The sequence below is a fragment of the Trichoderma aggressivum genome (assembly GCF_033847375.1).
Source record: "Trichoderma aggressivum f. europaeum strain CBS 100526 chromosome Unknown scaffold_004, whole genome shotgun sequence".
NCBI classification, from domain to species: domain Eukaryota; kingdom Fungi; phylum Ascomycota; class Sordariomycetes; order Hypocreales; family Hypocreaceae; genus Trichoderma; species Trichoderma aggressivum.
Genome location: NW_026946370.1, coordinates 714769 through 742604, shown reverse-complemented (window position 1 = coordinate 742604; position 27836 = coordinate 714769). Strand labels below are relative to the sequence as shown.

The 27836-nt window shown below is 48.3% G+C and overlaps 12 protein-coding genes across 12 annotated transcripts; 6 read left to right on the top strand and 6 right to left on the bottom strand.

The window, feature by feature from the left end:
• Window positions 1-505: 505 nt before the first annotated feature.
• Triagg1_1811 (uncharacterized protein) lies at window positions 506-2443 on the top strand (the record flags this gene model as incomplete). The annotated part of the gene is made up of 4 exons (XM_062895923.1): window positions 506-797; window positions 852-951; window positions 1010-1022; window positions 1079-2443. 4 exons carry the CDS (start codon window positions 506-508, stop codon window positions 2441-2443), a joined length of 1770 nt encoding a protein of 589 aa, XP_062759350.1.
• A 225-nt stretch (window positions 2444-2668) lies between these two features.
• On the bottom strand, window positions 2669-3852 carry Triagg1_1810 (uncharacterized protein; the record flags this gene model as incomplete). Its single annotated transcript, XM_062895922.1, has 2 exons — window positions 2669-3703; window positions 3808-3852. The coding sequence occupies 2 exons, from the start codon at window positions 3850-3852 to the stop codon at window positions 2669-2671; spliced, it is 1080 nt and encodes a 359-aa protein (XP_062759349.1).
• Window positions 3853-5298: 1446 nt separating this feature from the next.
• Triagg1_1809 (uncharacterized protein) lies at window positions 5299-6336 on the top strand (the record flags this gene model as incomplete). Its single annotated transcript, XM_062895920.1, has 1 exon — window positions 5299-6336. The coding sequence occupies one exon, from the start codon at window positions 5299-5301 to the stop codon at window positions 6334-6336; it is 1038 nt and encodes a 345-aa protein (XP_062759348.1).
• Window positions 6337-7820: 1484 nt separating this feature from the next.
• Window positions 7821-9068, top strand: Triagg1_1808 (uncharacterized protein; the record flags this gene model as incomplete). The annotated part of the gene is made up of 1 exon (XM_062895919.1): window positions 7821-9068. One exon carries the CDS (start codon window positions 7821-7823, stop codon window positions 9066-9068), a length of 1248 nt encoding a protein of 415 aa, XP_062759347.1.
• A 364-nt stretch (window positions 9069-9432) lies between these two features.
• Triagg1_1807 (CAZyme family AA14) lies at window positions 9433-10417 on the bottom strand (the record flags this gene model as incomplete). Its single annotated transcript, XM_062895918.1, has 3 exons — window positions 9433-9685; window positions 9745-10244; window positions 10310-10417. The coding sequence occupies 3 exons, from the start codon at window positions 10415-10417 to the stop codon at window positions 9433-9435; spliced, it is 861 nt and encodes a 286-aa protein (XP_062759346.1).
• Window positions 10418-12219: 1802 nt separating this feature from the next.
• On the bottom strand, window positions 12220-13290 carry Triagg1_1806 (uncharacterized protein; the record flags this gene model as incomplete). The annotated part of the gene is made up of 5 exons (XM_062895917.1): window positions 12220-12502; window positions 12558-12687; window positions 12755-13005; window positions 13063-13170; window positions 13229-13290. 5 exons carry the CDS (start codon window positions 13288-13290, stop codon window positions 12220-12222), a joined length of 834 nt encoding a protein of 277 aa, XP_062759345.1.
• A 2421-nt stretch (window positions 13291-15711) lies between these two features.
• Window positions 15712-16722, top strand: Triagg1_1805 (uncharacterized protein; the record flags this gene model as incomplete). Its single annotated transcript, XM_062895916.1, has 1 exon — window positions 15712-16722. The coding sequence occupies one exon, from the start codon at window positions 15712-15714 to the stop codon at window positions 16720-16722; it is 1011 nt and encodes a 336-aa protein (XP_062759344.1).
• An 836-nt stretch (window positions 16723-17558) lies between these two features.
• Triagg1_1804 (uncharacterized protein) lies at window positions 17559-18585 on the top strand (the record flags this gene model as incomplete). Its single annotated transcript, XM_062895915.1, has 2 exons — window positions 17559-17739; window positions 17837-18585. The coding sequence occupies 2 exons, from the start codon at window positions 17559-17561 to the stop codon at window positions 18583-18585; spliced, it is 930 nt and encodes a 309-aa protein (XP_062759343.1).
• A 344-nt stretch (window positions 18586-18929) lies between these two features.
• On the bottom strand, window positions 18930-23078 carry Triagg1_1803 (uncharacterized protein; the record flags this gene model as incomplete). Its single annotated transcript, XM_062895914.1, has 4 exons — window positions 18930-19840; window positions 19897-21009; window positions 21062-21863; window positions 21930-23078. 4 exons carry the CDS (start codon window positions 23076-23078, stop codon window positions 18930-18932), a joined length of 3975 nt encoding a protein of 1324 aa, XP_062759342.1.
• A 419-nt stretch (window positions 23079-23497) lies between these two features.
• Triagg1_1802 (uncharacterized protein) lies at window positions 23498-25462 on the bottom strand (the record flags this gene model as incomplete). Its single annotated transcript, XM_062895913.1, has 2 exons — window positions 23498-25028; window positions 25092-25462. The coding sequence occupies 2 exons, from the start codon at window positions 25460-25462 to the stop codon at window positions 23498-23500; spliced, it is 1902 nt and encodes a 633-aa protein (XP_062759341.1).
• Window positions 25463-25752: 290 nt separating this feature from the next.
• On the top strand, window positions 25753-26714 carry Triagg1_1801 (uncharacterized protein; the record flags this gene model as incomplete). Its single annotated transcript, XM_062895912.1, has 2 exons — window positions 25753-25991; window positions 26051-26714. The coding sequence occupies 2 exons, from the start codon at window positions 25753-25755 to the stop codon at window positions 26712-26714; spliced, it is 903 nt and encodes a 300-aa protein (XP_062759340.1).
• A 126-nt stretch (window positions 26715-26840) lies between these two features.
• Window positions 26841-27734, bottom strand: Triagg1_1800 (uncharacterized protein; the record flags this gene model as incomplete). The annotated part of the gene is made up of 1 exon (XM_062895911.1): window positions 26841-27734. The coding sequence occupies one exon, from the start codon at window positions 27732-27734 to the stop codon at window positions 26841-26843; it is 894 nt and encodes a 297-aa protein (XP_062759339.1).
• Window positions 27735-27836: the final 102 nt, after the last annotated feature.

Below are 27836 nucleotides of genomic sequence, written 5' to 3'. Positions count from 1 at the left end.
CTATGATTGGCGGCACGGGGGCGTCATCCTTCACCATCATGCTCCCTAATGCCTGCAAAATTGTCATCTGGTGTCGATCCATCCCATCAATCTCATCTTGACCTCTTCCCCCCACCCACTTCATTGTAACAATAGAAGCCCGGTTTTCTTCATAAACTTCTCATAAACGCAACACGTGCTTCCCGAGACTGACTTGACGCGATCACGGTGCCTGTTTGCCGCCGTTTTCGGGCTCCGCCTTGGTCGATAAAATCCCCCTTGCGTCAGATTACCTAACCCGACGTCCAACTGGCAACTTGATTCCACATCAGCAGCCGGTTCTGGGTGGCTTTTATTATCTCTCTCAGCCCTCCCAGCGCTTGCATTCTTCTTTTTACCTTTCAAACTCATGGATGGCCGGATCATATAGAGCCAGACAGCAACTGTGTTTAATGACTTGATCTTTTTTTCTAATCTCTTTGGACTTTCTCGCCTCGGTTGCGCCGGCGCGACTGTTCCCTTAATCATGAACTCATGGCGGTTTAGGCTGGGGCGCACAGAGTCCGTCGAGAACTATGACGGCGTTCTGGTTTCTCTAGAAGAGGCGCATCTTCACAGCCACTCGGCGCGGGTTGGACGAGTCGAGTTTGAAAATCAGGATGAAAGCGCGGGTGATGACGACGACGACGACGATGTGAATTCGGTAAAGGACGACCAGGGAGAGGGAATGCTGCTGATGAACGCTGCCGAGTACACCATCGAAGGATTAAGAGCAGAGATGAGACAGGGCAAGCGAGGGCAGTGGACGGATTACGAGAGTGAGTGTTTGCGACAAAGGTGACGAGAGAACATGGGCACTAATCCGACAATAGTCAAATCCAAGCTCATCAACAAGGCAATTCAGGACATTGGCATGGGGCGCTACAACTGGCAGCTGTTTATCCTATGCGGCTTCGGGTGGTTTGCTGATAAGTAAGGACAATCCATTTTCTCATTACTAGTACGAATTATAGACTGACATGTGACACAGTTTATGGTTACAGGTGTGCTGAATATGCTGTGCGAAACTATCGCTTTGTAATGCTAACGAATAGAACAGGGCGTTTCACTAACCTTGCCATCATTATCAGCTGAATTTGATATACCAGAAAAGACCGTGAGATATACGACAAGCGCCTGCTTTGTCGGGCTCTCTCTCGGGAGCTTCCTTTGGGGTATAGGGTCCGATCTCTTTGGCCGCCGAATCGCGTTCAACATGACGCTACTCATTACGAGCATCTTCGGTATCCTGTCTGCGTATGCCGGAAGCTGGGGATCTGTATGCTTCCTTTACGCAGCCTTCGGCTTCGGTGTCGGCGGCAACCTGCCCGTTGATGGTGCCTTATTCCTCGAATTTCTACCGGATGCTTCCAGTTCGCTACTCACGCTGTTGTCCGTGTGGTGGCCAATCGGACAGCTAGTATCCTCACTAGCTGCGTGGTTCTTCATCGCCCAGTGGCCCGTGGAGATTGGTTGGCGATACTTTATCATGACCATTGGCATCATTACTTTCGCAATGTTCTCCATCCGCTTCTTTCTCTTCCACATGTTCGAGTCGCCCAAACTCCTCCTCAACCAAGGCCGCCAGAAGGAGGCAGTTGCTGTCGTCCACGGCATCGCCTATCGCAACGGCGCAAAGACATGGCTCACCTCGCAGATTCTCGATCAAGTCGCGGCAGAGGATCCCGAGCAATCCAGCAACAATGCTCAACGATATTCCATGTCATCAGTTCCGCGTTCCAACATTCTCAAGGAAAAGTTTAGGGGGTTCTCAGGAGATAGGTTGCGGCCGCTGTTCCAGACCAAGACTCTGGCTACTGCAACCTCTCTTGTGTGGTTTTGCTGGGCAACTATAGGCATGGGATACCCGCTGTTCAATGCCTTTCTACCCCAGTATCTTTCCCACCACGACGGCGATGCGGGCAGCGAAGCAATGCAGGACGAAACCTCGGCCATATCCGGCATCACATACCGCAACTACGCCATCACATCCATCATGGGAGTTCCCGGCAGTCTCCTTGCCGCTTACTTAGTTGACCATCCATCTCCTTTCTTTGGCCGTCGTGGAACCCTAGCTAGTTCCACCGTCGTCTCGGCTGTATTCCTCTTCATTTTTGCAGCGTACGGCACCACACCAACGCGCCAGCTCGTCTTTTCTTGCATTGAGGCTTTTGCCCAGAACATCATGTACGGCGTTTTGTATGCTTTCACGCCGGAAATCTTCCCAGCGCCAGTTAGAGGTGCGGGTACGGGAGTGGCCAGCTTCCTCAACCGACTGACAGGTTTGATGGCTCCCATCATAGCGGCCAACATTCCCGGAGACGGGTCCACTACGCCCATTTACATGTCTGCTGTTTTGATCTTGGCAGCCTTTGTAGGCATGTGTTTAATTCCCATTGAAACCAGGGGTGCGCAGCGGTTATAGGCTTCCTTTTGTGTCTTTATAGAGTCTTGGGCAGTGCTACTGGAAAGGCAAATGTGGATAAGCAACTGTTGCAAGTATATTGGCATTCATACATGTAATGGCTCTTATTTGGATATCCGGGATGAACAGCTTGTCATCATGGGCTCATTGGAATATGGCTCATTTGAGAATAGATTTCATTTTGTATTAGAACAATGCATAACGGTTACCAATGTCTATCATCATCTATCGATTGCCCTTGGCGCCAGCAGGAACATCAACACGCCGCTTTCTCAGCGACGTGCCCATCGCATCGCGAACCATGGGGTCAGCACGGATTGTGTTTTGGACCAACCACTCTCTCATCTTTCCCTGTAGATTGGATGTCGCCTCTGCATCCCCCTTGAACGGCGTCATCTCCATCTCCATTAGCCTCGTCGAGTCGGCATCAAACTGGCCAGTGATGGCTTCAAGGCGGTTCAAGCCCTGCACGAGCAGCTCGTCCTCGTCATCAATGGATCGTTTCGATGGTGACGCATCCATCGTCAGGAGCGGACCGATTTGCGACAGGGCAATGTAGATGGTGATGGTGAGTTTGCGCGCAAGCTGTACAAGTTGGAACGGCAGATATGGCGGGTGAGTCGCCGTCATGGAGAAGAGCAAGTTGAGGCCATCCAGCAATGACGGGAAACTCGGCCGCGTGACGGCTTGAACCTCAAAGACACACAGGCTCAGCAATATCAACCATCGGTAGAACTTTCCAAAATCCATGTATCCCAGCAGACCCAAGATGTAAATAGACCCCGCGGCAACAGCATAGTGCGGCAGGATTCCCGAAAAGACACCGCGCGAGACGTAGTCCCTAATCGTGACGCACTTTTGCCACGCCACAGTCTCCGGTCCGAAGCGCTCGTAGGCGAAGCGCTTCGCGGCATCTTGCAAGGTGTCGCTGGCGGCCTTGAGGTGGATGAAGTAGGCGGCCGAGTCGGAGGCGTCGCTGCCCGTCTTGTCGGGGTGGTGAAGCGCGGCGAGCCGGCGGAACCGAGACTTGATGTCGCGGTCGGTGGCGGAAAAGGGCACGCCTAGATCGGTGTAGAAGGAGCCCTGGCGGCGGAGGTCGAAGTCGGCCTCGTAGATGGTGTAGGAGAGGTAGATGGCTATGACGAGGATGTGGATGTTGCGGCGATGATGGTTGAACCGCGGGCTGCCGGGCTGGGGCTTGGGATCGCCGGCGCGGATGGTGAGGCCATAGTAGATGGTCTGGATCCAAGATGTTGCGATCTGGAGGCACAAGTCAGCTGGCTGGACTGTGTCTCGTGTGTGGCTGAAGCAGTGAATGAATGACGAGATGCTGCGTTGTCGAGATAGCAGAGAGCGATACTTACGTTGGGGAGGAAGGACCACCCTATAATGGACAGGAATTGCGACATGATATATCGTGCAGCATTGTGGTTTGAGATGCGAAGCTGCGTGGCTCAAAGGCAAATAAATAGGTATGCATGTTGGTGTTTTCTTGAGGACAAGCTGGCCGGCGATTCTTATCGATAAAGCCTGATGTAATCTGTTTGCAGGGGTCTTTTTTTCGATCCGGCGCTTTGTTAGCGAGTACGTGCCGAGATGTTAGTGGCAAAGGCAGTTGATGGAACAATGTTCGAATGTGGTGGTTAACAAGATACTGAGGCGTAAGCTATTTCTGCCGGTTGCGATACTAGTCGAATGTTATTTCAGGGAATTTTTCTGGAAATTAGAACAGAATTTGGGGAGAGGAAGCCATCGGATTGTTCGTCAGTTGCGACTTATTGCGCAGTGTTATATGCTGATATTCTGAATCTGGGCCCAGCATAGATGTGCGTTGTATCTTGTATTAGACTTCTATTATTATTAAACATTATGGTAAGGAAATTACTACAAGAATTTAAGTCAAACAATATAGTACACTTTCAAGGGCTCTGTTTGTGTGTCGAAGTCGCCAGTGTTCATTGGTATATGTACCCAATCAATAGAGGGCTAATGGACGTGTAGAGACGTCAACACGCTCACTGGTTGATGGTCCAGTATCTCTAAGACATCAATGTCATATTGTGGCAGCTAAGCTAAACCTCGACTTTATTTCTGGTCAGCTTTTCTCCATCATTACTGTTGAGGTTGGGGATTATGTGTAAGCCAACCCACTGCATTGTTGCATTCCGCTTGGCCGATGACTCTTCAACCCTCGAATATCTCTCTCTTCACCGAACGAATTAGTATAATTTGGCGCCCAACTGACATCACACTAACCAGACTCGCATCGATTCGCGCCAGCTACTTGTACGCAAGGCTGAATGGCTAAATGCAGCAGCTAAATATAAACCGATCTACGGGATGTTAAGCCTCTACTGGTGAGGCATCACGTCAAAGCTGTGTTATGGTTACTGCATGTAGTTTACTCGCTGGCGAGTGGGAGGCTTTAAACGCTGAAAAGAAAGTGCTTGCAATGTAACATCCTTACACTATTGGTAATGCAATAATGCGGAGGATGTTGAGTCGTTGCCGGCACTTCTAGAATAATTTGATCTCCGAAAGTGCTGAGGGGATCGATGAGGCTGTATCTGGAAATCTGAATTGTTAGGATCAAGGCTACTGTTGTCACATGGGCTTATGCCGGACTTTGCTGATATTTCCAGCCCCTCCTAAAAGACTGCGACAATGGAGAATATGCAAGGTTACATCAGAATTTATGTGTGGGCATTCTGAACAGGTATATTTGAGCGTGACCAAGCTTGTAAGAAGTGGGTGACTCTACATTTGGGATCAGTCCTTAGATTATCGTCAAGCGGGAGTATCACCCTTAGAATTCAGTCCCCAAGGCCTCGTTGTACTCAATACCACTCAATACCATGAGTCGTGAGTCACTATCAGTTGTCGTTATTGGCATCGGCCCGATGGGAACCAGCCATCTCCTCGCATATCATCACAATCCCACGTACAAGGTCATTGGTATCGTGTCGAGGAGCACTCTTCAGCTACCAACCGAGTTGAAAGAATACGAGAGCCTCGCTCTTTTGAACCTCAAAACAGCTCTATTGCTTAAGCCAGATGTGGTATCAATAAATACCCATTCTGATAGCCATGTCGAGTATGCAGTGGCTTCAATGGAAGCAGGCGCTCATGTGTTTGTTGAGAAACCTCTAGCGACATCCGTTGCAGATGCAAAACGAGTCGTGGAAACAGCCAAACGAACTGGGAAAAAGATTGTCATTGGTTACATTCTCCGTCACCATCCGAGTTGGGTTGAATTCATCCGACAGGCAAGGCAATTTGGGCCACCTTTCGTCATGCGCATGAACCTCAATCAACGCTCAGAAGATAGTGCAGGGGACATTCACAAGCGCTTCATGGAGACGACTAGCCCAGTGGTTGACTGTGGAGTGCATTACATTGATGTGATGCTGCAAATCACAGACAGCCGCGCTGTTCAAGTCAGAGGAATGGGAGTTAGACTCAGTGATGAGATTGACAAGGATCAAGTCAACTATGGCCACTTGCAGATTACCTTTGAAGATGGGTCGGTGGGTTGGTATGATGCTAGCTGGGGCCCCATGATATCTACAAATGCCTTTTTCATCAAAGATGTCATGGGGCCTAGAGGTGCCGTATTGATTGTCATGGATAGCGATGCTGATTCTTCGGACGTGAATGCACACACTAAGACAGCAAATATCAAGGTGGCTCCGGTTAATGAGAAAGCTACAATAATCTCCATGAAGGGTGAGCCTGTCCATGATGAGCTCTGCGCACTAGAGCAAGAGTATCTGCTAGAGTCCATTCTAGAAGATCGAGACTTATACAGGCATATGAATGATGCTGTTCAGTCCCTTGCAGTTGTACTGGCAGCGGATAAGTCAATGAGGGAAAATAGGGCAATTGATCTTTAAGAAGACAAATAGATGCTGTAAAATGACTCATATAGGTACTATGATAAGCTTATAATGTCAGGGGTTATGATCTGTACGGTTGAACAAAGTCGGACTAGGTGCAGGTAGGTCGAGCCAACCTTATAACCTCATTAGAGACTGCGCACAACAAAAGCGTCTTAACTTTATAATGTATTAGTCAGTTCTTGAAGCCCTAGGCATGAAAGATAAGCTACGACTTGCAAAAGCAGATAAATGTAGCGGGAGCGCAATATTTTTCTCTTCGGCTGCAGCGTGTGTATGCGGATCTTGTTACAGCGGCATATATGTATCTCCACTAAAGCCATCCAGGGCTAGTTTCATGTATACACGGGTTTGAATCCTGCAGTTTAATAATAGTATACTCATGTGCCGCCGCATACATGTAAGTAGGCGCTTAAATGTATCTATTTTAGGCAGAGCCCCTCTCCTATTCGCGCTCAAAACAAATGCAGTTTATACCACGCAAAGTCCTACCGTTGTCTTTCACGAAGCAATAATGAGCAATTGTTGTCGACCCTGTTCAGGCCTATCCGTTGAGGCCTTAACTAGGCTTGCGAAACAAGAATTCTCGGGCCATGAGTTTCCGGCTTCAGCGTACTACCAACACCACAACTCGTTTCATGATCTAGAACAGGCAGCAAACGCTGGTTGCGATTTTTGCTTGCTCATAGTTGACTGCTTCAAAGGAGTCCCATGGATAAGAGGTGAGAGCTATGAAATCTCCTCTTACCTATGGGAACATCCAGAAATAGACATTGAAGATTCGGCTTACCATGCGGCAAAGCAGCTTGCTTTGTCTGATGTGAAGTTGAGTATTAATACAGACCATGTCTGTTCAAATGATAGTTTAGACAAGGTTCGGTCTTTCACTACCCTCTTGGTCCAAATTGGTCCGACAGAGCTACCGGAAGAGAGCAGTGATTATGCATTTCCCTTTCTCACTCTCTCATTAAACGATCCAGGTAATGGTGGCGGTCTTACAAATATTACCATGTCCTTTGCTAAAAAGTTTAGGCTGTTTTGTGGAAATCGAAGGCATCAAAGTTGGACGCTGCAAGACCCATCCGGACTTGGGCTCTCCCTATCAGTTCAACGTAGCTAGACGCTGGCTTCAAGAATGCCGATCTCATGAAGCATGTCTGATGAACAAGATCCCAGAGCTCCCCACTCGCGTGGTAGACATTGGGCTACCAGATGTTAAATCTCTGCCGCGGGTATTCATTTCTCACGGCACAAAAGCAGATTATATCGCACTCAGCCATTGCTGGGGCGGCAAAATAGACTCTGTCCTCACTTCAAAAACGTATCACGACTACCAACAAGCTTTACCACTCTCTGAAATATCGGCAAATTTTAAAGATACATTTCGTATTGCGAGGGAGCTCGGAATCCAATATATATGGATCGATTCATTATGTATTATTCAGGACTCAAAAGAGGATTGGGAAATCGAATCTAGTAGGATGGGAGCTGTATATCGCAACGCTACGCTGACCGTCTCAGCCCTTGTTTCAGCAAAGAGCACAGTAGGGATCTTGAAAACTAACGACAATCGTTTCCTGGGAGCCCCGAAGAGCGCAAAGCTTAGGGTCTATGAAGATAGCTCGAAAGATGACGAGGTCGAAGTGGACTGGAAGCCACTGGAGGAAGAAACTTTACGAGATCTCATGCACAAGGGTGCACTTGCTTCGCGAGGATGGGCCTTACAAGAGTACATTTTGTCTCCTCGGAATCTTCTCTACGGCGAGAGGCAGATATACTGGCGGTGTCCAAGTATGGTGGCTTCAGCAGATGCTACGCCAGAAGGCTTTCTGTTTCCGGCTCGAAATTTTCAGAAAGCTTCACAAGTTATTTACTCCGACATACTGGCTGTGGCACCTGAAATTGAATCACATATAAAAGCTGTTCTTCAGGACTATTACGAATTAGCAGAGACGTATTCCGCGCGCCAATTGACTTTTGGGTCAGATAAACATGCTGCATTCTCCGGTATAGCTCAAATGGTACACCCATCGATTGGTGGACAATACTTTGTGGGCCTTTGGACAGTCGACTTCAAGCATGGGCTGCTGTGGTATGGGGAAATGGCCTCTTGCCGGCATGTTGAAACTCATGGAGCTCCATCCTGGTCGTGGATGGTAACTGATGCTCGGGTTTTGTTTTCAAGCATTCGAAACCTCGAAGCTACTCCATTCGATGTAAAAATACTTCAATACAATGGCATTCCTCAAGATGCGGTAAAACAGTTTGGTCGGATTGAATCAGCCTCTGTGGTCGTGGAAGGACTCATAATGCCATTAATACGGAGCAAACAGCGCGTTCGAGCAAGAAATCGGGATGACCTGGTGTTTGGTGTAGTACAATACGACGAGCCATCATCTGCTGATGATGATCATTCGAGAAGTTTAATTTTCCCAGCAGAGGATCAAATTTTGGGAAAGGCTTTGATTTCTCTGCATGCTGATCCTGGGACTGATGACATCGACATCAGCGCAAATCTTTTCCTAGAAGATGACCTCTTGGTTTTGCTGGTTCAGGCAGATGAAAATGCCGATAATGAGATGGAACCTAGCTTTGGCGAGGGCATCGTTTTACGACCGGTTAAGCATGGCTTGGAAGACGTTTATGAGAGAATAGGGTATGTTGATTTCTGGACGCCGAGCATGGATTACTTTCGACAGTGGGGGTCAAGGTCCTTGAAAATGATATAACCTCTTTCAGCCGAAGCTACTGCCTTTAATAAAATATATGTTTAGCCCCTGTCTCATAAGCACTCAAGTACAGTCAGCTCAGCGACAAGTTTAAGCTTGTTATTTTCTACTGTCTTGGCAAACAAATGATTAGTATTGACACTCGTGTATGCAACAATGTCATTGATTAGTATCTATGTCTAAATATGAGTTAAAGATTATATAGAGTAAGACAGATGTACATTGTCTCCATGCTAGTGGAGTTGGAACAATTATTCAGACAAGGTTACAAGAATGCAAAGTGTAGATGAGAATCTGTAGCCGGTTGAAGCGGAGCAGGCATCCATAGTTTCAACGGTTACTGATATTGCAACCTGCAAGTTGTTTAAAAGATGTCGGTCTGGGCACCAGCAGTGAAGCCCATTCGGGAGGTGTAAGTGGGAACTTTCTGGGGACGCGCCCACTGAACGTTGTTTCCCTCAGCCTGGAAAGCAGCAATCATCTGCTTGGGTCCCCTGACGTTGGGGCCTGGGACAAGAGAGGGAGTCTTAGGCTGCTGACCGCCGTTGGGGTTAATGATCTTGCACTTGTGGGGAGCCATGTACATGTTCTGCTGGCCAAAACCATCGGGGATCCAGCTGCGTAAAATGGTTAGTAACGAAGGCCTCGTAATATCTTGCAGAGGTAAGAAACTTACACAGTAGCGCAGAGGCAATCGTTGCAAGCCTTCAGGTTGGGGATGTTGTAGGAAACCAGACGCTCAAAGGGGGTCTGAGGAGCAGTGGTGAAGACGACAAAGTCCTCCATCTTCACATCCCAGATGTTGGATTTGTAGGCGATAGCCACGGCAGTACCAGCGGCAGTCGACTTGTTACCAGCGTGCATGTTGGGGCTGTTGATTCCTCCGGATGAAGAGACCAGGCCAGCAGCGATGACGGCAGGGTTCGTGACGGAGAAGGGCTGGGGGCGCTCGTTCAGCTCCTTTCCATCGGCGTAGTAGCCGTGCGAGTTGTTCGAGTTGGCCCAAGGGACTTGGATGACCGAGTTGGCCTTGATCTCCCAAACGCCAACGGGGGGGGCAAGCCAGCAGTTACGGCCCTTGGACAGGAACCAGGCATCCTTTTTGAGGCCGACTAGGGGGTCATACACGTGGAGGGTTTTATCGGTAAAGTTGGTGAGCGGGCCTTGGTAAGTGTTCTACGGTATGAGTTAGTTAATGTTGGCTTTGGCTAGATGTCACATTCATGTTCGATAAATCGTACCTTGGGGCAGTACATGCCGTTGGTGTAAGCGGCAAGATGGGCTGAGGCGCCCTGGATGGCAGCCAGGCCACACAGAGCGGCAGCGCGAAGAGAGAATTCAGACTTCATTGCAGTTGAGAGATGAAAGAATGTAGTTGAGAGATAAAAGAATGTGGTTGTGTGTAAACTTTTGGATTGATTCAAAGACACTTGAGATGCGAGAAGGTAGCATTTATATATCCTCGGGGTGTTGGTGATCAGCGTTTACTGCTGTCAAGGTCGCATTAGTACTACTGGGGTGTTCGGCAAACTCATCACAACCTTGAACCCAGCTAGTTTGTCTAGGATACAGCGTGGATCTGCCGTGGCTGCAGAGGATCGGTGCCGCCAACTTAAAATTCTATTCATTAAGGAGCTGGTGACATCAGGGGGTTTGGCCAGGATTATTTACCAAGGTTGTTATTCGGCCATGGCATCGGGCTCTGCGAAACACTTACTGTGGAGTAGGTTGCAAGGGCTAAAGACAAATTGGCCATCACACGGTTGAGAAAAACTAATCGTCAGAATACGACTGACACGTTAATGGAAGCTCTTTGCCGCTCTTCATCTTTTACGGGAGGTGACTTATAAGCTTACCGGCCAAAGCCGAAGCTACATCACATACACGGGGATTATTTTGTGAACAATGTGACACTAAGCGTACAAGCACCGCCCAGCAACCATCTGGCCTAGCAACTTCTTAATCAAGCATCGATTGTTTGCCACCGCTACATAAGTTAGGGATCAGGGTCTGGAGTTCTAGCGAGTAGTTAATCTACTGTTCTCCAAGTGTCAGATATCAGACCCTTGTTGTGGCGCCCGGCCCTCGGCAGATTCTGGTATAGATGTAACTTGGCCTCAGCTCACGCTTAGCATCTTCTAGAACACATGAAACGCGTAGTGCCTAAATTCGCAGTGTCTTCTGGCGCCAAGCTACGAAGCAATCTGAAAGACATCGCCTAATTATCTCCGAACCTCAGCTAAGCCCCTTATTTACGGGCTGCCGACTCTCCTATTACGAGGCGCCCCCATATATCTCCAACAAGGAGGCATCGTTTATGCCTAATTAGGAAACCTACGGCTGCCAAAATAAGCTGCTGCTCGGTGGAACTAACCAGACCTCTAAAAGGATACCAGCAGTCTAAGATTCCCATACTCCCAAGGGACAATCACTTGCCCAGACTATTCTAATCACGGCAGTACTACGCTTCTACAGCTTGGCAGTTTGTGGGAGATGAAATACTCGTACAGGATTCAACATACGGGTCTTTTGCCCCGTATTCTACGGTAGGCCAACTCATACGAGTAGCCCCTGACAGTCCTAAGCAGTGTAGATCCTTTACAGATACGGATAGCTGTGCTCGGCGGCTAGAGTTCGCGCCCGATCGACCCCGATTACGTTGCTCCAACTCACCTCTCAGTCTTTAGACTACTGTGTCGTTTCGAAACACAAAATCCACTTGCTGAACGCCCATCGAGCCGTCTCATTTTGCAAACGGGTAAGCGGCTGGAGGGGGGGGCTTCTTTGCTTCCATTTCCTGATGGATAGAGCTTAGAGATAGCCTACTAGAAAGGGGCTTCTTAGCGTCCTAGCTATTGTGGATTGGATATATTTATAAGTGTAGTCTTGATTCTATACCTAACTACCAGTAGTGCCAAACTGATTCTTGATTCTTTCATATGAGAAGAGTTGGTAATCTTGTGGGTGATTTTCTTTTTCTGCCTTTCACACTGGACTTTCCAAAACATGCAGAGTATAAACTGATATCTACAATGTCTTGGAGTCTCTTTGACAAGAAGGGGAAACAAAATTCAAGTGCCGGTCCCCATACAGAGTATGATTTGTACTAAATGCAACCCTCGGAGCCAAATCAGTGTGAAACAGTTCACAATTAGGCTAAAGGCTTTTGCGCCAGCAATGCCAATGGAGTGCAATGAAGTGCTCCTCCCCGATTCTTGACGGCATCCAGTGCCGCTTCTAGCACTGCATCGCCCTCGTGACGGGGTGGCAAACTTGGGATACCGGCTTTGTATGCTCCGGCAATGAGACTCGCGTGGAAGGCAAACAGCGACTTGGTGATGATCGGAACAACAGCTTGTGAAATCGGGTCTGCCCGAAACTCCACGACATTCAGCCCGGCCTTCTTTACACGGTTGGGAATATCCACAAGCCAGCTAGACATGCTTTATTAGCGTAAATCTTGAAATAACAACTTTAACTGTGACTCACGAAGGATCAATGTTTAATTCTTTTCGAATCAAGGAAGCGAAGGAATACAACGCCTCGGCCTCCTCTCCTTTGATGTATGCTCCATTTCTGTCAGGGTCGTAATCATCCCATTGTAGGTAACCGCCCGGCTCTAGTGTTTTGGTTAGTACTTGGGTATAATACGGCGTCCGGAGGAATAGAGGGTGGCGAGGACGTACTCAGCAACTGCGTGACGTGTCTAATCAAGGCAAATGTATCACACCCCCTAATGATGGCGCACCAAAGTCGCATGTGTACTACGTCGTATTTCTGGAAATGCTCTTCAGGTACTTCCTCATAAGCATTCATAACCCGTAGAGTTATGTTACTGGGCAGGGTCGACTTTGGCGGAAATTGTTCATCGGAGATGTCAAAACCGTCAAGTTGAACAGTTGAAGGGACCTGGGAAGACACATCCAGAAGCCATATTCTATCACGTTATGAGTCAGACAAACTAGAGGGGAATCTCTCTCAAAGGTAAACTTACCCGGTTCCTGTGCCTATTTCAGCAATCTTGGTGTCCGGGTTGATGGGGATTCTGGGATCGATGGTGTAGCCGTTTTGGAGGTTGAATATGAAGTGTTGACCATCTAGTCTAATATCAATTAGGCTATATCCCAATTGGATGCCAGGGGAAAAGGATTGTATGTTACCTTATGGTCTCTATAAAGCTCCTGCCTAAAATGTAATCATCGCTATTATCGGTAACAGCCATTTTGTTTGAAGTGACGGCGGGGAACCCTGAGGAGGAAATATTATGCTTCAAAGAGAGTGACTCTTTGTATCTGAAGTGCAAAGGATGATTTTTCGTCTCTGACATTTTCAAGAGAAAGGGGAAAAGCCCTTCTCATATAGTCGCAAGACTGTTCACCCCTTTTGGTCGGCGACCTTTTTCATTGACGTCGACTGTCTGAGACTTTCAGGGCGAACACGGCACGATCTGAGACTAGCGGCACAGAGAGTTGTGAGCTGAGAATGGTCCGCTGACAGTTATACTACATCAGGCTTGCACAAATGCATCAATGCTGCTCTATTGAGGCAGTGGAAAAAAAGAAAGGCAATGTACTCCGCACGCTTCCTGATGTAACGTCAGTTTGGGGTACCAAATTTGGAGCACCCCATATTGTAAGACGAACCTGTCTGTTAAAGTACGAGGAAATTATTGGCAGCATTCGCAGTTCAAGATTGGGATTCGTATCCATTGAGATTCTATTATAGACAGGCTTGCGAGAAAAGTCATGTTTTTGGCAGTGTTTGGTCGAGTTACATATCCAATCATAAATGTGTGTTGTCTCCAACAAAGAGGGCGGCAAAGCGGCTCACGTTATATCCGAGCCTTGTTTTCCGACCACACCGGCATGCAGGAGAGCTGATGAATATCCCTGCATTCAGCTGCCTTTAGATGGGCGCGATCGTCTTAATGATTGGCGTGAAGCAACTCAGTCCAGTATCAAGTTGTCTAGCATCATTGCGGCACGCCAGCGTTCGAAAACCCGATGACGCTTGAGTGCGCAAGTTTGATGACCAAATTGGCGACGGGGATCGGGTAACTGGATCAAACAGTCTCAAAATGCCGGCTTGAACTCAAACTTCATATACTTTAATGGTAAGTTGCTGTTTTTACCAGCTCGGTGCTGATTAAGACCTCGCATCGCATGTCATGAGTACATGTAAGGTGATTCGTGGGGTCGCATACAGGTACAGGTAGGACAGAGCACCCACGCGAGCCAAACTATCAACACATACATACATCATGCATTCAATGTGATGGAGTGCTAATGTGAGTAATATGACAGTAATTCGGCTGAGATGATTGATGTAATACAATGTATGCAAGGCAGCCCAACCTGATTGCGGCTCCAACTCATCTTGACGACAGATACGTGTAACGACTCATTTTCTCCGCAGCGAGATCGGATTGTGCAGCCACAATTCTTACATATGTCTCTTTTCCAGTGTTGTATGGGTATAGGTTGATGCGATGTTGTTAGTGTCCATATGAACACGATTTTTACTGTTTCTTGGACAGAATAAATGGAGGGAAGTGGTGAATCTCAGCGCCCAAGGGATATACAGTAGCCAGAACTTTTATTCAAAGTCACCACCAACTCGACGCCACATCACAAAGGCTATCGTCAAGAAAATTTAATTTAACGGAATAAAAAGAGCGTACCTTTGTAAAGAATTGCCCAATGAGAAGAGAGAAGGAGAAAAAGAATAAAGAATAAATATCGGTGATTTCCGCGTGGAATGAGAATGTACGGGGACAAAGGAGGAGCCGAGGTTCGAGACGAGAATAAAGAACTCCAGACAACAAGTAGAGATCTTGTTGGGCCTCTGATACCATCCTTTGATTGGTTACCAAGTGTCCGGGCGGCGCAGCTGCAAATCAAGTCAAAGTGAAGCACTCCTGAAGACATTCCCATATACCTGTGCAGCTGCAAATGGGTGTCACTGCGCCCGCACCAACTGTTACGACAAATTGATCGAATTTACTACCTAATTACCTATCTCCCTATGTATTTTGAAGAATAATGTACGTATCGGCAAGGATAAGATATAAAGAAAGCAGCAGTGTTGTGGAGAAGACACCATCGTCAATGAAAGAGTCTATACTGGTGATGGCTGCAAATCACTATAGTAACAGCCATCTTTCTAAAGCCAGAGCCTGATGGTTCAAAACCTTCTGGTAGAAATAGAATTTCTTTGTGATATAGTTTAGAGGTTAAAATGCAATTCCTTGTATTCCAGAGAGTGAGGGGGTTTCGAAGAAGCATCGTGGCGGCGACTCCACAGATTTCAGTTCAAACTCACTCCGTTTGTTATCTTTTTGTCCCAATTTTCCCTTTTGTTTTGACGCCCCAAATTTTGGCATTGGTATAAATACGGCCTTCTCCCCCTTTGTTTTCTTTCTGGTTTCCCCATCTGCATTCACACCATCTTCCAATTCCTCGCAGCCAGCCCACACATCTTCCAACAACTTTGTCCACCTGCTCATCCTAACTCGTCTCTCTCGACACTCATATTTTGACAGTCACCAGACAACTTTACCAGCTCCAGCTTCTATTCAAGAATTGCCATCTTCTTCTTCTCCCTCTTCTTCTTATTGTTGTTGTTTACATATATATCCGACACAATGGCTCCCCGCGCTACCCTCCAGAAGACCATTGAGAAGAAAGGAGGAAACAAAGCCGCCTCCGACAATGCGAAAGTGGCTTTGCTGCAGATGCCAGTCGAGCTCATCTGCAAGTTTGCCAACGTCTTGCCCTCCGTGGACAAGATGGTCTTCGCCGAGACTTGTCGGCCAATTCACAACTCCCTCGGAGTCACCTCCTTCTCCAAGCACGAAGGAGAATCCCGCGAGGAGAAGTTCGAGTATCTCGCTCGCAGGTCGCGCGAGACTCCCAACCAATGGGTCTGCGAGGAGTGCATGTGCCAGCACGATATCGACACGACCGACACGCCAGCCACCCCAGTCCTCAATTGTCCCGTCGGCAATCTGTACGCCTCGAGGTACAACTTGCCCCTGAAGCTTATCGCCAGGGAAAACTACTGGCTGGGACGACGCCACGTCCAGCTGGCGTTGAAGTACACTCGGCTGTACAACGAGATATCGGATGGACACCGACAATACCTGACGCGACTCATGGCGACTCGCATCTATTCCGAGTCACACGTGTTCGATGGCATGCCGCTTTACCTCGCGGCCAAAATTACTCCCCGCATCATCGAGGGGCGATTCTTCCTCAAGAGCGTCTTCGAAATCCGGCAAAAGTCGAAGCCAATCGACAAGAGGCTCTTGATTGGCGATCACATCTGCCCTCACCAGACCTTCTGGACAGTCGAGCTTACGGGAGATAGCTCCATCTCCAAATTCACCATGGCGGTGGAAGACGCCTTCAACAAACGGGGGCATGAGGTGTGCAGCTATTGCCCTCACTGCTGCACCGACTTTTCCGTTGAGGCCTCGCGTCGGAGCCTCAGAATCACCATCTGGAACGACCTTGGAACAGAGAGCTCTGCCATGGATCTCGTGTGGTTGGCATCCGTGCCCAACTCCACGATGGCTTCAAGTGATCTCGTCAACGAGGCGCCGGGTCGTGTCAGGGCATGGTACGACAGTGTGAAGAAGGATGTTGTTGCATAATGGCATTGCAGTCAACGGGCGAAACTTGGGTGCAGGAAGGGTTTGAGGATGATATTCCCATCAATGAGAATTTGATTCAACAAATTGTATGATGCAACGAATTTTTCACGGATTACTGGTCTTTTTTATTCTGATTCGAATGAAGTTTGATTTGTCGAGAACCTCATGTATATAGCTAATAATGAAGATCACAATTTGCCCAATCTATCTTCCCACGAAACCAAGTGATTGAAGTCCATAGTCTAATAGTTAGAACACGTCCACCATCATTTCCGAGAACAAATAACATATATGTGTGATGGGTATATGTGTGCTTGGAGTTGTTAAAGAGTAGAGCCCACTCCCTCCGGTGAACAAAGTGTATGATGGGGAGATGCTTTTTGGAGTTGAATAAACTGGAGGTGTTTATAGGTAGCTAAGAGTCTGTATCATCAACTTTGGAAGCAATTGGATGGAATAATCATCTTGAATCTCCGAAACCAAAAGACTACATAAAGAAAAATCCACTTCTTTTATTCTTCTCATCCGATCAATTGTCCGAAGTACTGAAGTTTGTCGTATCGCGAAGGTATAGGGTGAGCGATACACGTATAAAGCACGGAGTCTAATCCACGCCCCTGTGCTTATGTACCTGCACGGCCGCTAATCTGCTCCATGGCTGAACTCAATCTCCAACAAGTTCCAGATTGACTTCAAATATCCAAATTCATTCGCTGTTGGCGCGCGGTACTTGGACCTTGTCTGATATCTTTGTTCTCAATCCCTGCTAATCGTCTCTTGAGTTTGTTTCCTCCTAGATAACGCGCCGATCCCTTGCATTGATCGCGATCACCGCCATGAGAGCCTCTGCTTGCCTCGCCGCCATCATTCCCGCGCTGGCCGCTCAGTGTGCTCGTATAGTCCAGTCCAACGATGATGGATGGGCCGAATCGTATATCCGATCTTTCAACGACGCGTTGATAGCCTCTGGTCACGACGTCGTGCTATCCGCGCCCGCAGATGACCAATCAGGAACCGGTAGGTGAATCTCATTGTCTTGCCCAGAATCTTCAGTTCTATATACGTGTATTTGCATGCCATGATACGGTCTTTAACTAACAGATGAAACTTGTAGGTGCCAGCGACTCACCGCCAACTCCACGCAATGATGCATGCCAGTACAATTCTTGCATCCCCGACGGCAGCCTTACCGGCCACAACGCCACCCGCCCCGATCTCAACTGGGTCAACTCCTTTCCCGTCACCTCCATGAAATACGGCATCGACACCTTTGGCCCCCAGCTGTGGAATGGCTCTGCCCCTGACATCGCCGTGTCAGGCATCAACGTGGGCACCAACGTCTTTGTCCAGTTGCCATTCTCGGGAACCGTCAACGCTGCGACTTTTGCTGCGCTCGAAGGCATCCCTTCTATCGCATTCTCCGCAGCCTCTGTTGGCAGACTGCCTTTCGACGAGGAACCGGTGCCTCTCCGTAGCATTCTGTATGGCCAACTCGCCGCTCAGTTGACCAACAAGATCATCTCCTCGGGATCTCCATATCTCCCCCGAGATGTCTTCCTCAACGTCAACTTCCCCAAAGCCGAGGGCAACTGCACCGAACTCTCCAGCTTCCAGTGGGTCCTCAGCCGTATCAACCCTGGTATCATCTCGCCACCAGATGTCGCATTCTGCGGCGGTAAACGCCTACCAACCGAGCTGTCCGTCATCACGCACGGGGGATGTTTCATCTCCGTTAGTGTTGGCAACGCCAAGGACAAGACAACTGCATCTACTAGCGAGCAGGCTTTGGTGCTGGATAAACTACGCGATATGCTAACTTGTCTACATGTGTCTAGCGGAATCCGTCCTCAACCAGATTTCTAGACTAGCGTGCGCTATTGTATATATATAAAGCAACTTTTATAGAAGACTAACAAGTAATGTAATACAATCTAATACCATTCTGTTTATTTCAAGATGAAATAAGTACTGAGAACATTGTTTACAGTTACCTAGTCTGCCTAGGTATATACCTGCGTTGAAAAATTACTAGGACAATGAATCGAGCCGATACTCTCCCTTGCCCTCTCTTATCAGGATATGGATACACTTCCTCGCCTGGGCACGGCTATCATGTAATTCCGTAGTAGTAAAAGCGTGACGATACTCCTGTGCTCATTCTCAACAACCCATACTGCATACAGTCCCATTGGCCTCCCAACGCTCTACTAGAATGTGGCGCCGTTTTCTTGCAGCAGTTCGACGACTGCCGCCTTTCCATTCCCAGCAGCCCATGAAAGCGGCGTCCGGCCAGACATATCTCCACGATCAATGTTTGTATCTTTTTCAATTAGTAACCTCACGGTAGACTCTCGCCCGTTTCCAGCAGCCCATGAAAGCGGCGTCCGGCGAAAATCATCCCGAGAATCAATAGCTGCGTTTTTTCTAAGCAGTAACCTTGCGGTAGACTCTTGCCCATTCCCGGCGGCCCATGAAAGGGGAGTCCGGCCAGAATGATCTCGAGAGTCGATATCTGCTTTTTTGTCAAGCAGTAGCTTTACGGTAGGCTCTTGCCCGTTGCCGGCGGCCCATGAAAGAGGAGTCCGGCCGGACCCCGTCTTGATATTGACATCCACCCCAACTGATATTAATATTTCGGCCATGACATCAAGTCCACCTTTGGCAGCAGCAATTAGTAGTCCATTTTGTAAATCTTTCGGGTCCAGTGGCACTAAATGTGAGCCAGACCAGCTCTCCAACAAATAATTGAAGGGGTCGTTGATCCAGTCACATGTTACTTGATCTGCGAGTTTTTGAGTATCAGAATTCTGGTTGGCGTATTTCATATACCAATTGGCATGGTATTCTAAATGATGGGAAGCATAGAATGCCAGCGGTCTTTTATCGAGATACTCTGCTAAATCGTCATAATGGTTAGCAATTCGATATTCAGAACCCGGTACCCCCACTCGTTGAGAGGTGTGGGCAGCGCAAAGCATTAGATATCGAATGCAAGTTGTGGCTATGAACATGTGTGCAAGTTCTTCATCTATGCGAAACTCTGTTTTTGAAACCGCCCCATGAGGATCGCGGAGAAACTCAAGGGCAGTCTGATGTATGATTTGCACTACCCTATGTCCTACAAGTACATTATTAGCTATTGATACAAAATATTGGGCGGCGTTATGTTTATACCATCGTTCCGTTGTTTAATCTCTATGAAGTTACCACCGCAAGAGACAATAATTCTCTCTGATAGTGGTACTCTCTCCTCGAAAATCTCATCAGTGAGGTTAGAAATCAAGGTGGATTCAGTATTGTCTGGAATGGCGAGACTGTGGAGAAGTTCGTTCACCCTAAGAGGCCGTCGTGCAAACAGAATGAATCGAAACATCTTCAATCCATAGGACAGGCTTGACTTGTTTTTTCTCATCTTATCCAGCATGAGTTCATAAAGTTCTTCGAGTTCCGTCGGAAGCTGCTTAAGCATAACAAATATGTCGTGTTCAGAATATCCATCTTCATGGAATCTTAATAATTCCTCACCAACCAGTTTGACCCAAAGGAAAATTCCTTGAGCATTTTCAAGTATATATGCAATCGCTCGAGTAAGATCAAGGCCTTGAAGCAAAGAATTGGCGAAATTGGAAATATCAAGTGTCGTTTCATCCTGTAGCCTAATAAAATTCAGAAACTGGTCTCGGCGGGCTTCTAGCTGTGTTACTGGTCGACTTGCGATGAAGATTTTGACAACACAGTATTTTATATTGGAACATAAGTTGTAAAGTAAATTGAGAATGTCCCGTCTGTCTGTCTCTTCAGATTCATCAACTGCATCGATAATAACGTAGATTCGCTTTGGTGTTGAATAGTAGTTTTGTAGTGATACCAAGATTCGTTTCAGAGATTGGTAGTCCCATTTCGCTCCAGAGCAACGATGAGCCCGATATTCGGCTTGACAATGATGGTAAAAGAAGGGTTTCTCTTGATATAAGATGTCATGCAGAAGTGAAAGAAGCATGCTATAGTGGCTCCTTTGAGGTTCGCCCTCTCTGAAGCTGTAAAAGAACTTTGCCACGATAGCTTTCTTTGCAGCTGGCTCCCTAGTTGGGAGATTAGAATCGAAATATTTGGCGAGGGTGCTTTTGCCACTACCAGGTTTTCCTTGTATATAGAGTAAACGAGAAGTTTCCGAATTGGACCAACGTTTGTACTCGTCATGCGCCCAAAGCCACTCGAAGGAGCCGCTTTGTTCTGGTGCAATCTTTTCATAGCGCGTGTTTTCGAACTGGAGGCTAGATAAACACTCTATGACCATTACTATTAGTAGGGTTCAGATTGGGAAAGAGGCTATTCAAACCTTTGAGCTCCTTGTCATACTCGATAAACACACTCTCTTGAGAAAGAGCAGTAATATCACAAATTGTCGGGCCTACAAGTAATGCCTTGATAGCTGAGCTTTGTCGTCGAAGATCATTTATGAGCACACCAATAAGGTGAAGAAACCGGCCACCCTGGTATGCTTTTTCTATTCCATCGAGAATAATCAAGGTGGGTTGTGGTTTAGCATAATCCAGAGTGAGCTGGAACCCAGCTAAATGATCCTCCGTTGCGGTATTGTCAAGGAGATCACCCAAACTCTTTGAAAGATCATTGTCATCGAAACCATGTTGCGTCCAATTTTGATTTGGTTTTTTTTCGAAAACTTTCTGCAGCAGGGCATTGAAAAAACTTCGCATGATTAATAGTCTTTTTTCTACTGGTGAAAGAAGAATAATTTGCTTCAGAAGAGTGTAAATGAGGGCACTGGCGAGTTCAATATTTTGACCTTCAACAGTTTGGTCACCGTCGTTAACTTCGTCATCAGTTATCTGTGAGCAGAAATAGTACAGAATAGGGTGGTTAGCCTTCTCCTCTTGGCCCACGATGTAGGATGTAACTTGAGATAAGTGGTGGCCTAGAGGGCTAGAGAGACAAAGGATGAACCGGCTATCATTGGATCTCCAGGATTTGTAGTCAATATTTTCAAATACCCAAGAATATTTAGGATCCCGGGGATCTAAATCTGGTATTGCGGATTTGCGTTGGCTTTGTTTCAGTGCTGGTAGAAGTTGAAGCAACTGCTCTAGACTCGACTCGGAAATAAAAGACTGAAGCATGTTCTATATGGAGAGCAAATTAGCCTATACGTCGATGATATCAGTCTTGATCGTTTATGGTTCTCGTACATGTATAGTATCAATATTCATAGGGAATATTGGCGGTGCTTCTGCTGGAGGGATGACAGACAGGATTTCTTTGGCGTAAGCAGCAGCAGCCGCTGCCGCATATGGCTGCCACCTCTTATTCTTGTGTGAGTCCGCATAATCGCAAATGCCTCGAATCGCTAAGCAAGGGAGGATATCCATAAGCCCTGCAGCTTCCATCTCAAAACAGAGTATGCCCTTTTCTTTTCGAAGCTTCTCTCGGGTCATTCCATGCCTCATGACTTGATTAGCCGAACCAATGAGACCATAATGGATGGCAGGGTCTTTATCTACGCGCGGCTTGCGAACCAGCAAGGCTCCTCTGTCGCAAGTCTCGCAACTTGATTCGCCGTCTGCATGGTCGTAATCTGCTCGGAACAGCTGGTCATGTTCCAACCCCGGGTGGTCGAAAGAACCGCGCATTTTTCTGTTGGATTGGAGCATAGTTTCAATATGGAATGAAACTAGGCTGAACTCCCTCCGATGGCGTGCTCGAAGTACTGAAATGCCAGTCCTCAATTCTATGTGCGTTTTGTTCAGTGTGCCGGTTTGAACAAATTTGCCCTCTCTCATTGTTTTTCCAAAATCGTATTGTAGAACACCGCCTGGGATACCGTTAGTCCAAAATAAAGGAACAGAAAGACCGGATTCGTTACCTGAATCGACCGTTGGACAGCTAACGACCACATCTCCAAGCCTGATATCGTCACGAGGATCATCGCTTGGCTTGCCCGGAGCTCCGCCTCCAATACCTACCATCAGACCAAAGCGAATATTCGGAAAACTCCGCATCATGTTGGTAGCTGTCGTCGCCGCAGCATTCGTACCTGTTGTTCCTGCTGGAAGGCATACCAAAACAATATTGTGCTCTCCTATGCGCCCCAGAGTATAGGTATTTGAATCACCCGGAATATAGGAGAGATCGCGAAACTCCTCGTCGAGCATAGCTACAGACGCAGCCAGTTCCACCTCCAAGGCACATATCCATCCTACAGTGAACGCATCCTTTGACAGGCTACATGGTCTGGAGCCATCGCCTGGTGTTGTCTGTGTGGGACGAAATGCTGACGACGCATCAAGGCGCTTGCGCTTCGCGGTCGGCTCCGCGTTCGTTAGGCGTCTCTCATCCATTGATCAGACGTGCGAACTTGATATTGAAAAATCGCAACGGGAACTAGAAACCGGATCATGAAGACGTTGTAGTTGCTCAACTTGTGGAGGGGGTTAGTAAAAATGGCAGAAATGGCAGACGTGAAGCGCCATATCAAACTAAATATCTGGGGTTAGGCATTGATGGACGAATATTTTGCGTGTTCGTCCATTTTCAGTGCGACGCGGCTGTAACCCCCCATCCTCTGGCGCCCGCGGTATTGATTGGCTATTTCTATGGCAGCTGGATAACGGCGTGCTATGATTTGCTAGCCGCGTATGGATACAGCCTATCACCAACGGGCAGGACATCATTGTTCACGCATGTTTAAAGGCCCCTATTTGTTCATGTCGCCTTTAAAGCAGACTTGCTTCGCCTCATTTTATTTTACTATGTGCTCTTATTTAGGACCAGTCTTTCCGGTGGGGATGCTAAACAAGACCACTCTGGGTCCCTTCAATCCGGCCTCGCCATCAGCCCAGTCATTCAGACCCTTGTCTACTCTGTAGAATCCTCTTCGCTCGAGCTGGATAATGTCATCCTTCTTCAGCTCGCCAACACCGGCATCGCAGACGGCATCCTCCATGCTGGCCGTGTTGGGGTTCAAGAAGTCCTCGAAGTTGTCGTCTTCCTCAAGCTTGTCCTTGGTGATGAGGTAGTCAAACTCCCATAGCTCAGCAGGGACCAGCTTGAAGCCTTCAGCAGAAAGCCAGGTAACCTTCTTCTCAGTGGTCTTGAAGTCACCCTTCAGGTTGAGCTCGAGCTTGAAAGATGTGATGGGGTCATCTGAGGTGGAGATGTCTCGAACAAAGGCATTGCCCCAGCCCATCAGAGTGATCTCCTCGTCGGCCTTGAAGCTCTTGGCATCGGCCTGGTCAATGTGAAGAGTAGGTGAGAAGATGACCTTCTTCAGGCCAACGCTTGCGTTCTTGGGGTGTTTAGGCCGCTCCTCCACGGTAACGCTGGCGGGGGCCTCCGATCCCATCACGGAAGCCTTGGCCAGGTCCTTGAGCAGAAGGGCCGTGAATCGGGGAACGACAGGGTCGATAACCTTCTTGTTGTTAGCCCAGAAGGTGGTCCAGTCCATGTTGACCACGTTTCGGCTAGGGCCCTGCTTGATGATGAAATCACGGAGCGCTTCGATGGTCATTCCTCGTCGTCGGATACCGCGAATGGTGGGCATTCTGGGGTCATCCCAGCCCCAGACCTTTCCAGCGTCAACCAGCTTCGCCAGCTTACGCTTGGACAGGAAAGTCTTGACAAAGTTGATTCTGGAGAAGTCCCACATGTGAACCTGGCGCAGTTGAAGGGTATCAATGAACCACTGGTACTGGGGGTTTCGGTCGGTGTACTCGGTGGATCTCAGAGCGTGAGTGACACCCTCGTGGCTGTCGACAACAGGGCAGGCAAAGTCGTACATGGGGTACATCTTCCACTTGTTGCCAGTGCGGTGGTGAATATTTTCGACGTTGCATCGGTAGATGACGGGGTCGCGCATGGCCTTGTTGGGGTTGTCAAAGGAGATCTTGGCACGAATGCAGTGTGCAAGACCCTCCGGGGATGCAATCTTCATCTCCTCGAAAATTCGCAGGGTCTCCTCGACGGTTCGCTCACGGCGCTTTGAAGGGATGCCATCCATTCGCTGAGCACGCATAGTCTCCTGGTCGGTATCATCGGCATAGGCTTGGCCCAGAGAGATCAGCTTCTTGCACATCTCATACAGGTAATCGAAGTAGTCAGAGGTGTAGGTCAAGCTGTCAGGCTTAATGCCCATAAGAGCGAGATCTTCCACGATTGCATCCTGGAACTCTTCCTTCTCCTTGGCAGGGTTGGTGTCGTCGAGTCGGAGGCGCATCTGGCCCTTGTAGGCAACATGACCGAAGTAGTCGCTGAGAAGAGCAGCCTTGGCGTGTCCAATGTGAAGGTAGCCTCTATAACGGGTCAGTTAGATATACCGTAAAGTATACAAGCATAGAATGAAAAGTATATCATACGAAGGCTCGGGCAGGAATCGAGTAACGACGCCCTTGTCGGTATCTTGGAGGGCAAGATTGTAGTTGGCACCGCCCTTGGTGGCCTTGACAGCGGCATCGGCCTTGGTAGCCTCCTGGATCTCAGGGTGAGACTGCTCAATGAAAGTGAACCATCGTGTCAGGTTAGGGAGGCCATTCTTGCGGATGAAGCCAATGGCGACCTTGTTGGCTCGGAGAGTCTGCCAGATCTTGGTCTCGAGGTCTCCAAGAGTGTAGCCCTCGAGGTAGGATCGCAGCGTCAGATGCTTGTCCAAGTCCCTCAGGAAAGGCTCAATGGTGCGAAAGTCACCAGCCAACTTGGCGGAGATGGCGTCAAGCTCCTCGTGCTTCATTTTCTCGGCTTATTTCGACACAGCAATGCGATGAAGGTAACAGAAGCAAGACAAGCTCCTCGTGACTCGAACAACGATTTTCGGCCTGGTGGGGGGAATGAAGGGGCTGAGCTTTAGCGGGACGAGGGGCCGGACAATCGTGCCACATATTATCTTATCGATAACCTGGCTGCCAAATTTTTAGCCTAATTTCCGAGGCACGACACAGCAGAATATGGCGAGGTTGAGAGTCTGGCGCAAGTCTGAAATCCCATCTTGAGCTGCGCTCCGATCACGAACCAACCGCAAAAATGGCACCAATTGACCGGTGTCTGGCCTCTGTGGCCAGGCTGACGCTCGCACATCCATCAATACGACCGGCCGTGCCTCTGATACCCCGGTTCCTCGCACCGGCGCTGGTTCAGTCCCGACAAGCTTCCGTGGTACGGACGAAGAAGACGACGAAGAAGAAGGCCGTTCCCAAGGACTTTAAGCGACACAACTTGGAGAAGAGAGAATTTCCCCAATACGCACTATGTGATGCTATGCGGTATTGCTCACCTGTCTGCGAGAAGGGAGTATTGTTCAAAGTTGCTGATTCGGTTACAGAGTTCTACGAGCTGTGGAAGTCGGCCAGCCTCCCGCTGCGATCAAGTACGAGATTCACATCAACCTAAAGACTGCCAGAAACGGCCCCGTCATAAAGAACAGCATCAGGCTGCCGCATCCGGTACAGAGCGACTGGCAAATCGCCGTTATTTGCCCCGAAGGAAGCGATATCGCGACTGCTGCCACCGCCGCCGGCGCTGTCGCTGTTGGAGAAGAGACTCTCTTTGAAGCTATCCGCCAGGAAAAGATTGATTTTGATCGTCTGATCTGCCACGAGAACAGCGAAAAGGCGCTAAACAAGGCTGGCCTGGGAAAGATCTTGGGTCCCAAGGGCCTCATGCCTAGCAAGAGGATGAAGACGATTGTAAACGACGTGGTAAAGTCCATTCGCGACTCGGCTGGTGCTGCGGATTATCGAGAGAGACAGGGCGTCATTCGAATGGCCATTGGACAACTTGGCCACACGCCTGACCAGCTCAAGTCCAACATCCAGGCGCTCCTGAAGAAGGTGAAATCGGAATGCGCCGAGATTTCTGAGGAGGTTTCGAAGGAAGTGCATGAGGTTATTTTGAGCACAACAAATGGCCCAGCGCTGAGCTTGAACGCCAAGCTGAATGATCCAGAGAGCGGAATCACTGTTGAGTCACTGTCAGGCGTCATGTAAATCAGTAACGACTTGTATAATGTACAATATCCAATTCAATGTATAAAATAGAACGCTTGAAGTCAAGGTTTTACCATGGGGTATCATATTTTTTTTTTCGTCTTATTTAAAAGGTGATATTGCAAATCATCTTCCGCGAAGAGTCTTGACCGCATCGCCCTGCGCATCAAGAACCCTGTACACACCAAGATAGCCCAAAACTCGGCCCTGACCTTTTATCCCAGCAGCTCGAGCTTCTTTGAGGGCATTATTCAAGTCCAGCAAAAGTGTGTTCCGGCACTTCATCAGTCGCGCTCTTAGCTTGGCGACAAACACATTCTTCTCATCCAGCTTTCCAATCAGGATCCCAACTTGGCTACACTCACGTGCCGACGCCAGCAGTTGTGAGGGAGGGCTTCCTATCAGGCCTTCTACAGCCTCTGCTTCAAGCTCTTCGTCATCTTCACTATCGTCGTCCCACTCTGCAGCTTCCTTCTTCGGTAGGCTGTCTAATGCTAATGTCTCCTCTAAAGAAGATAGTCGTTCAGATATCTCCAACATTGCCCGTGCTTGCTCGATATCTGATCGTACATCTCGCAATTCGTTGGTTAGCGACTCTGCGTCTCTTCTGCGCTCCGAAACCTTTTCCTTGACCTCTTCAACGGCCCTTCGAAAACCTAAAAGCGAAACTTTTACATCCTCTACTTTCTCGTCGCCTCCTCGCAATTCTGATCCCAGCGATAAAAATGCTGTGTAGTTCGAATTGACTAGCTCTAGGAGCTCGGTGCTAATTGTTGCCGTTCTCTCGCGCAGGTCTGAGCGCAGATCCTCTAGGGTCTGGTGGCGATGTGGAAGAGCTGATAGATATTCGGCAGGCTGAAACTCTGTTGCTAGGAAGTCGGTTCGTGGAAGGGCGGCAGGGAATGGCAAGGGAACATCATCTTCGGCATCTGAGGAGTCGGAAGAGGGGAGGTTGAAAGTTGATATAGCCGGTCGGCCAACTCGCTGTGGCAGAGACAGAGGAGGGGGGATGTTGGCCATGGGAGAGGAATATCGATGCAATTGGAAACTTGGTCGCCGTTTAATCAAGAAAAGGCGAGAATTACACAATACAGTTGTGACGACACTTGCGATACTGTCCTC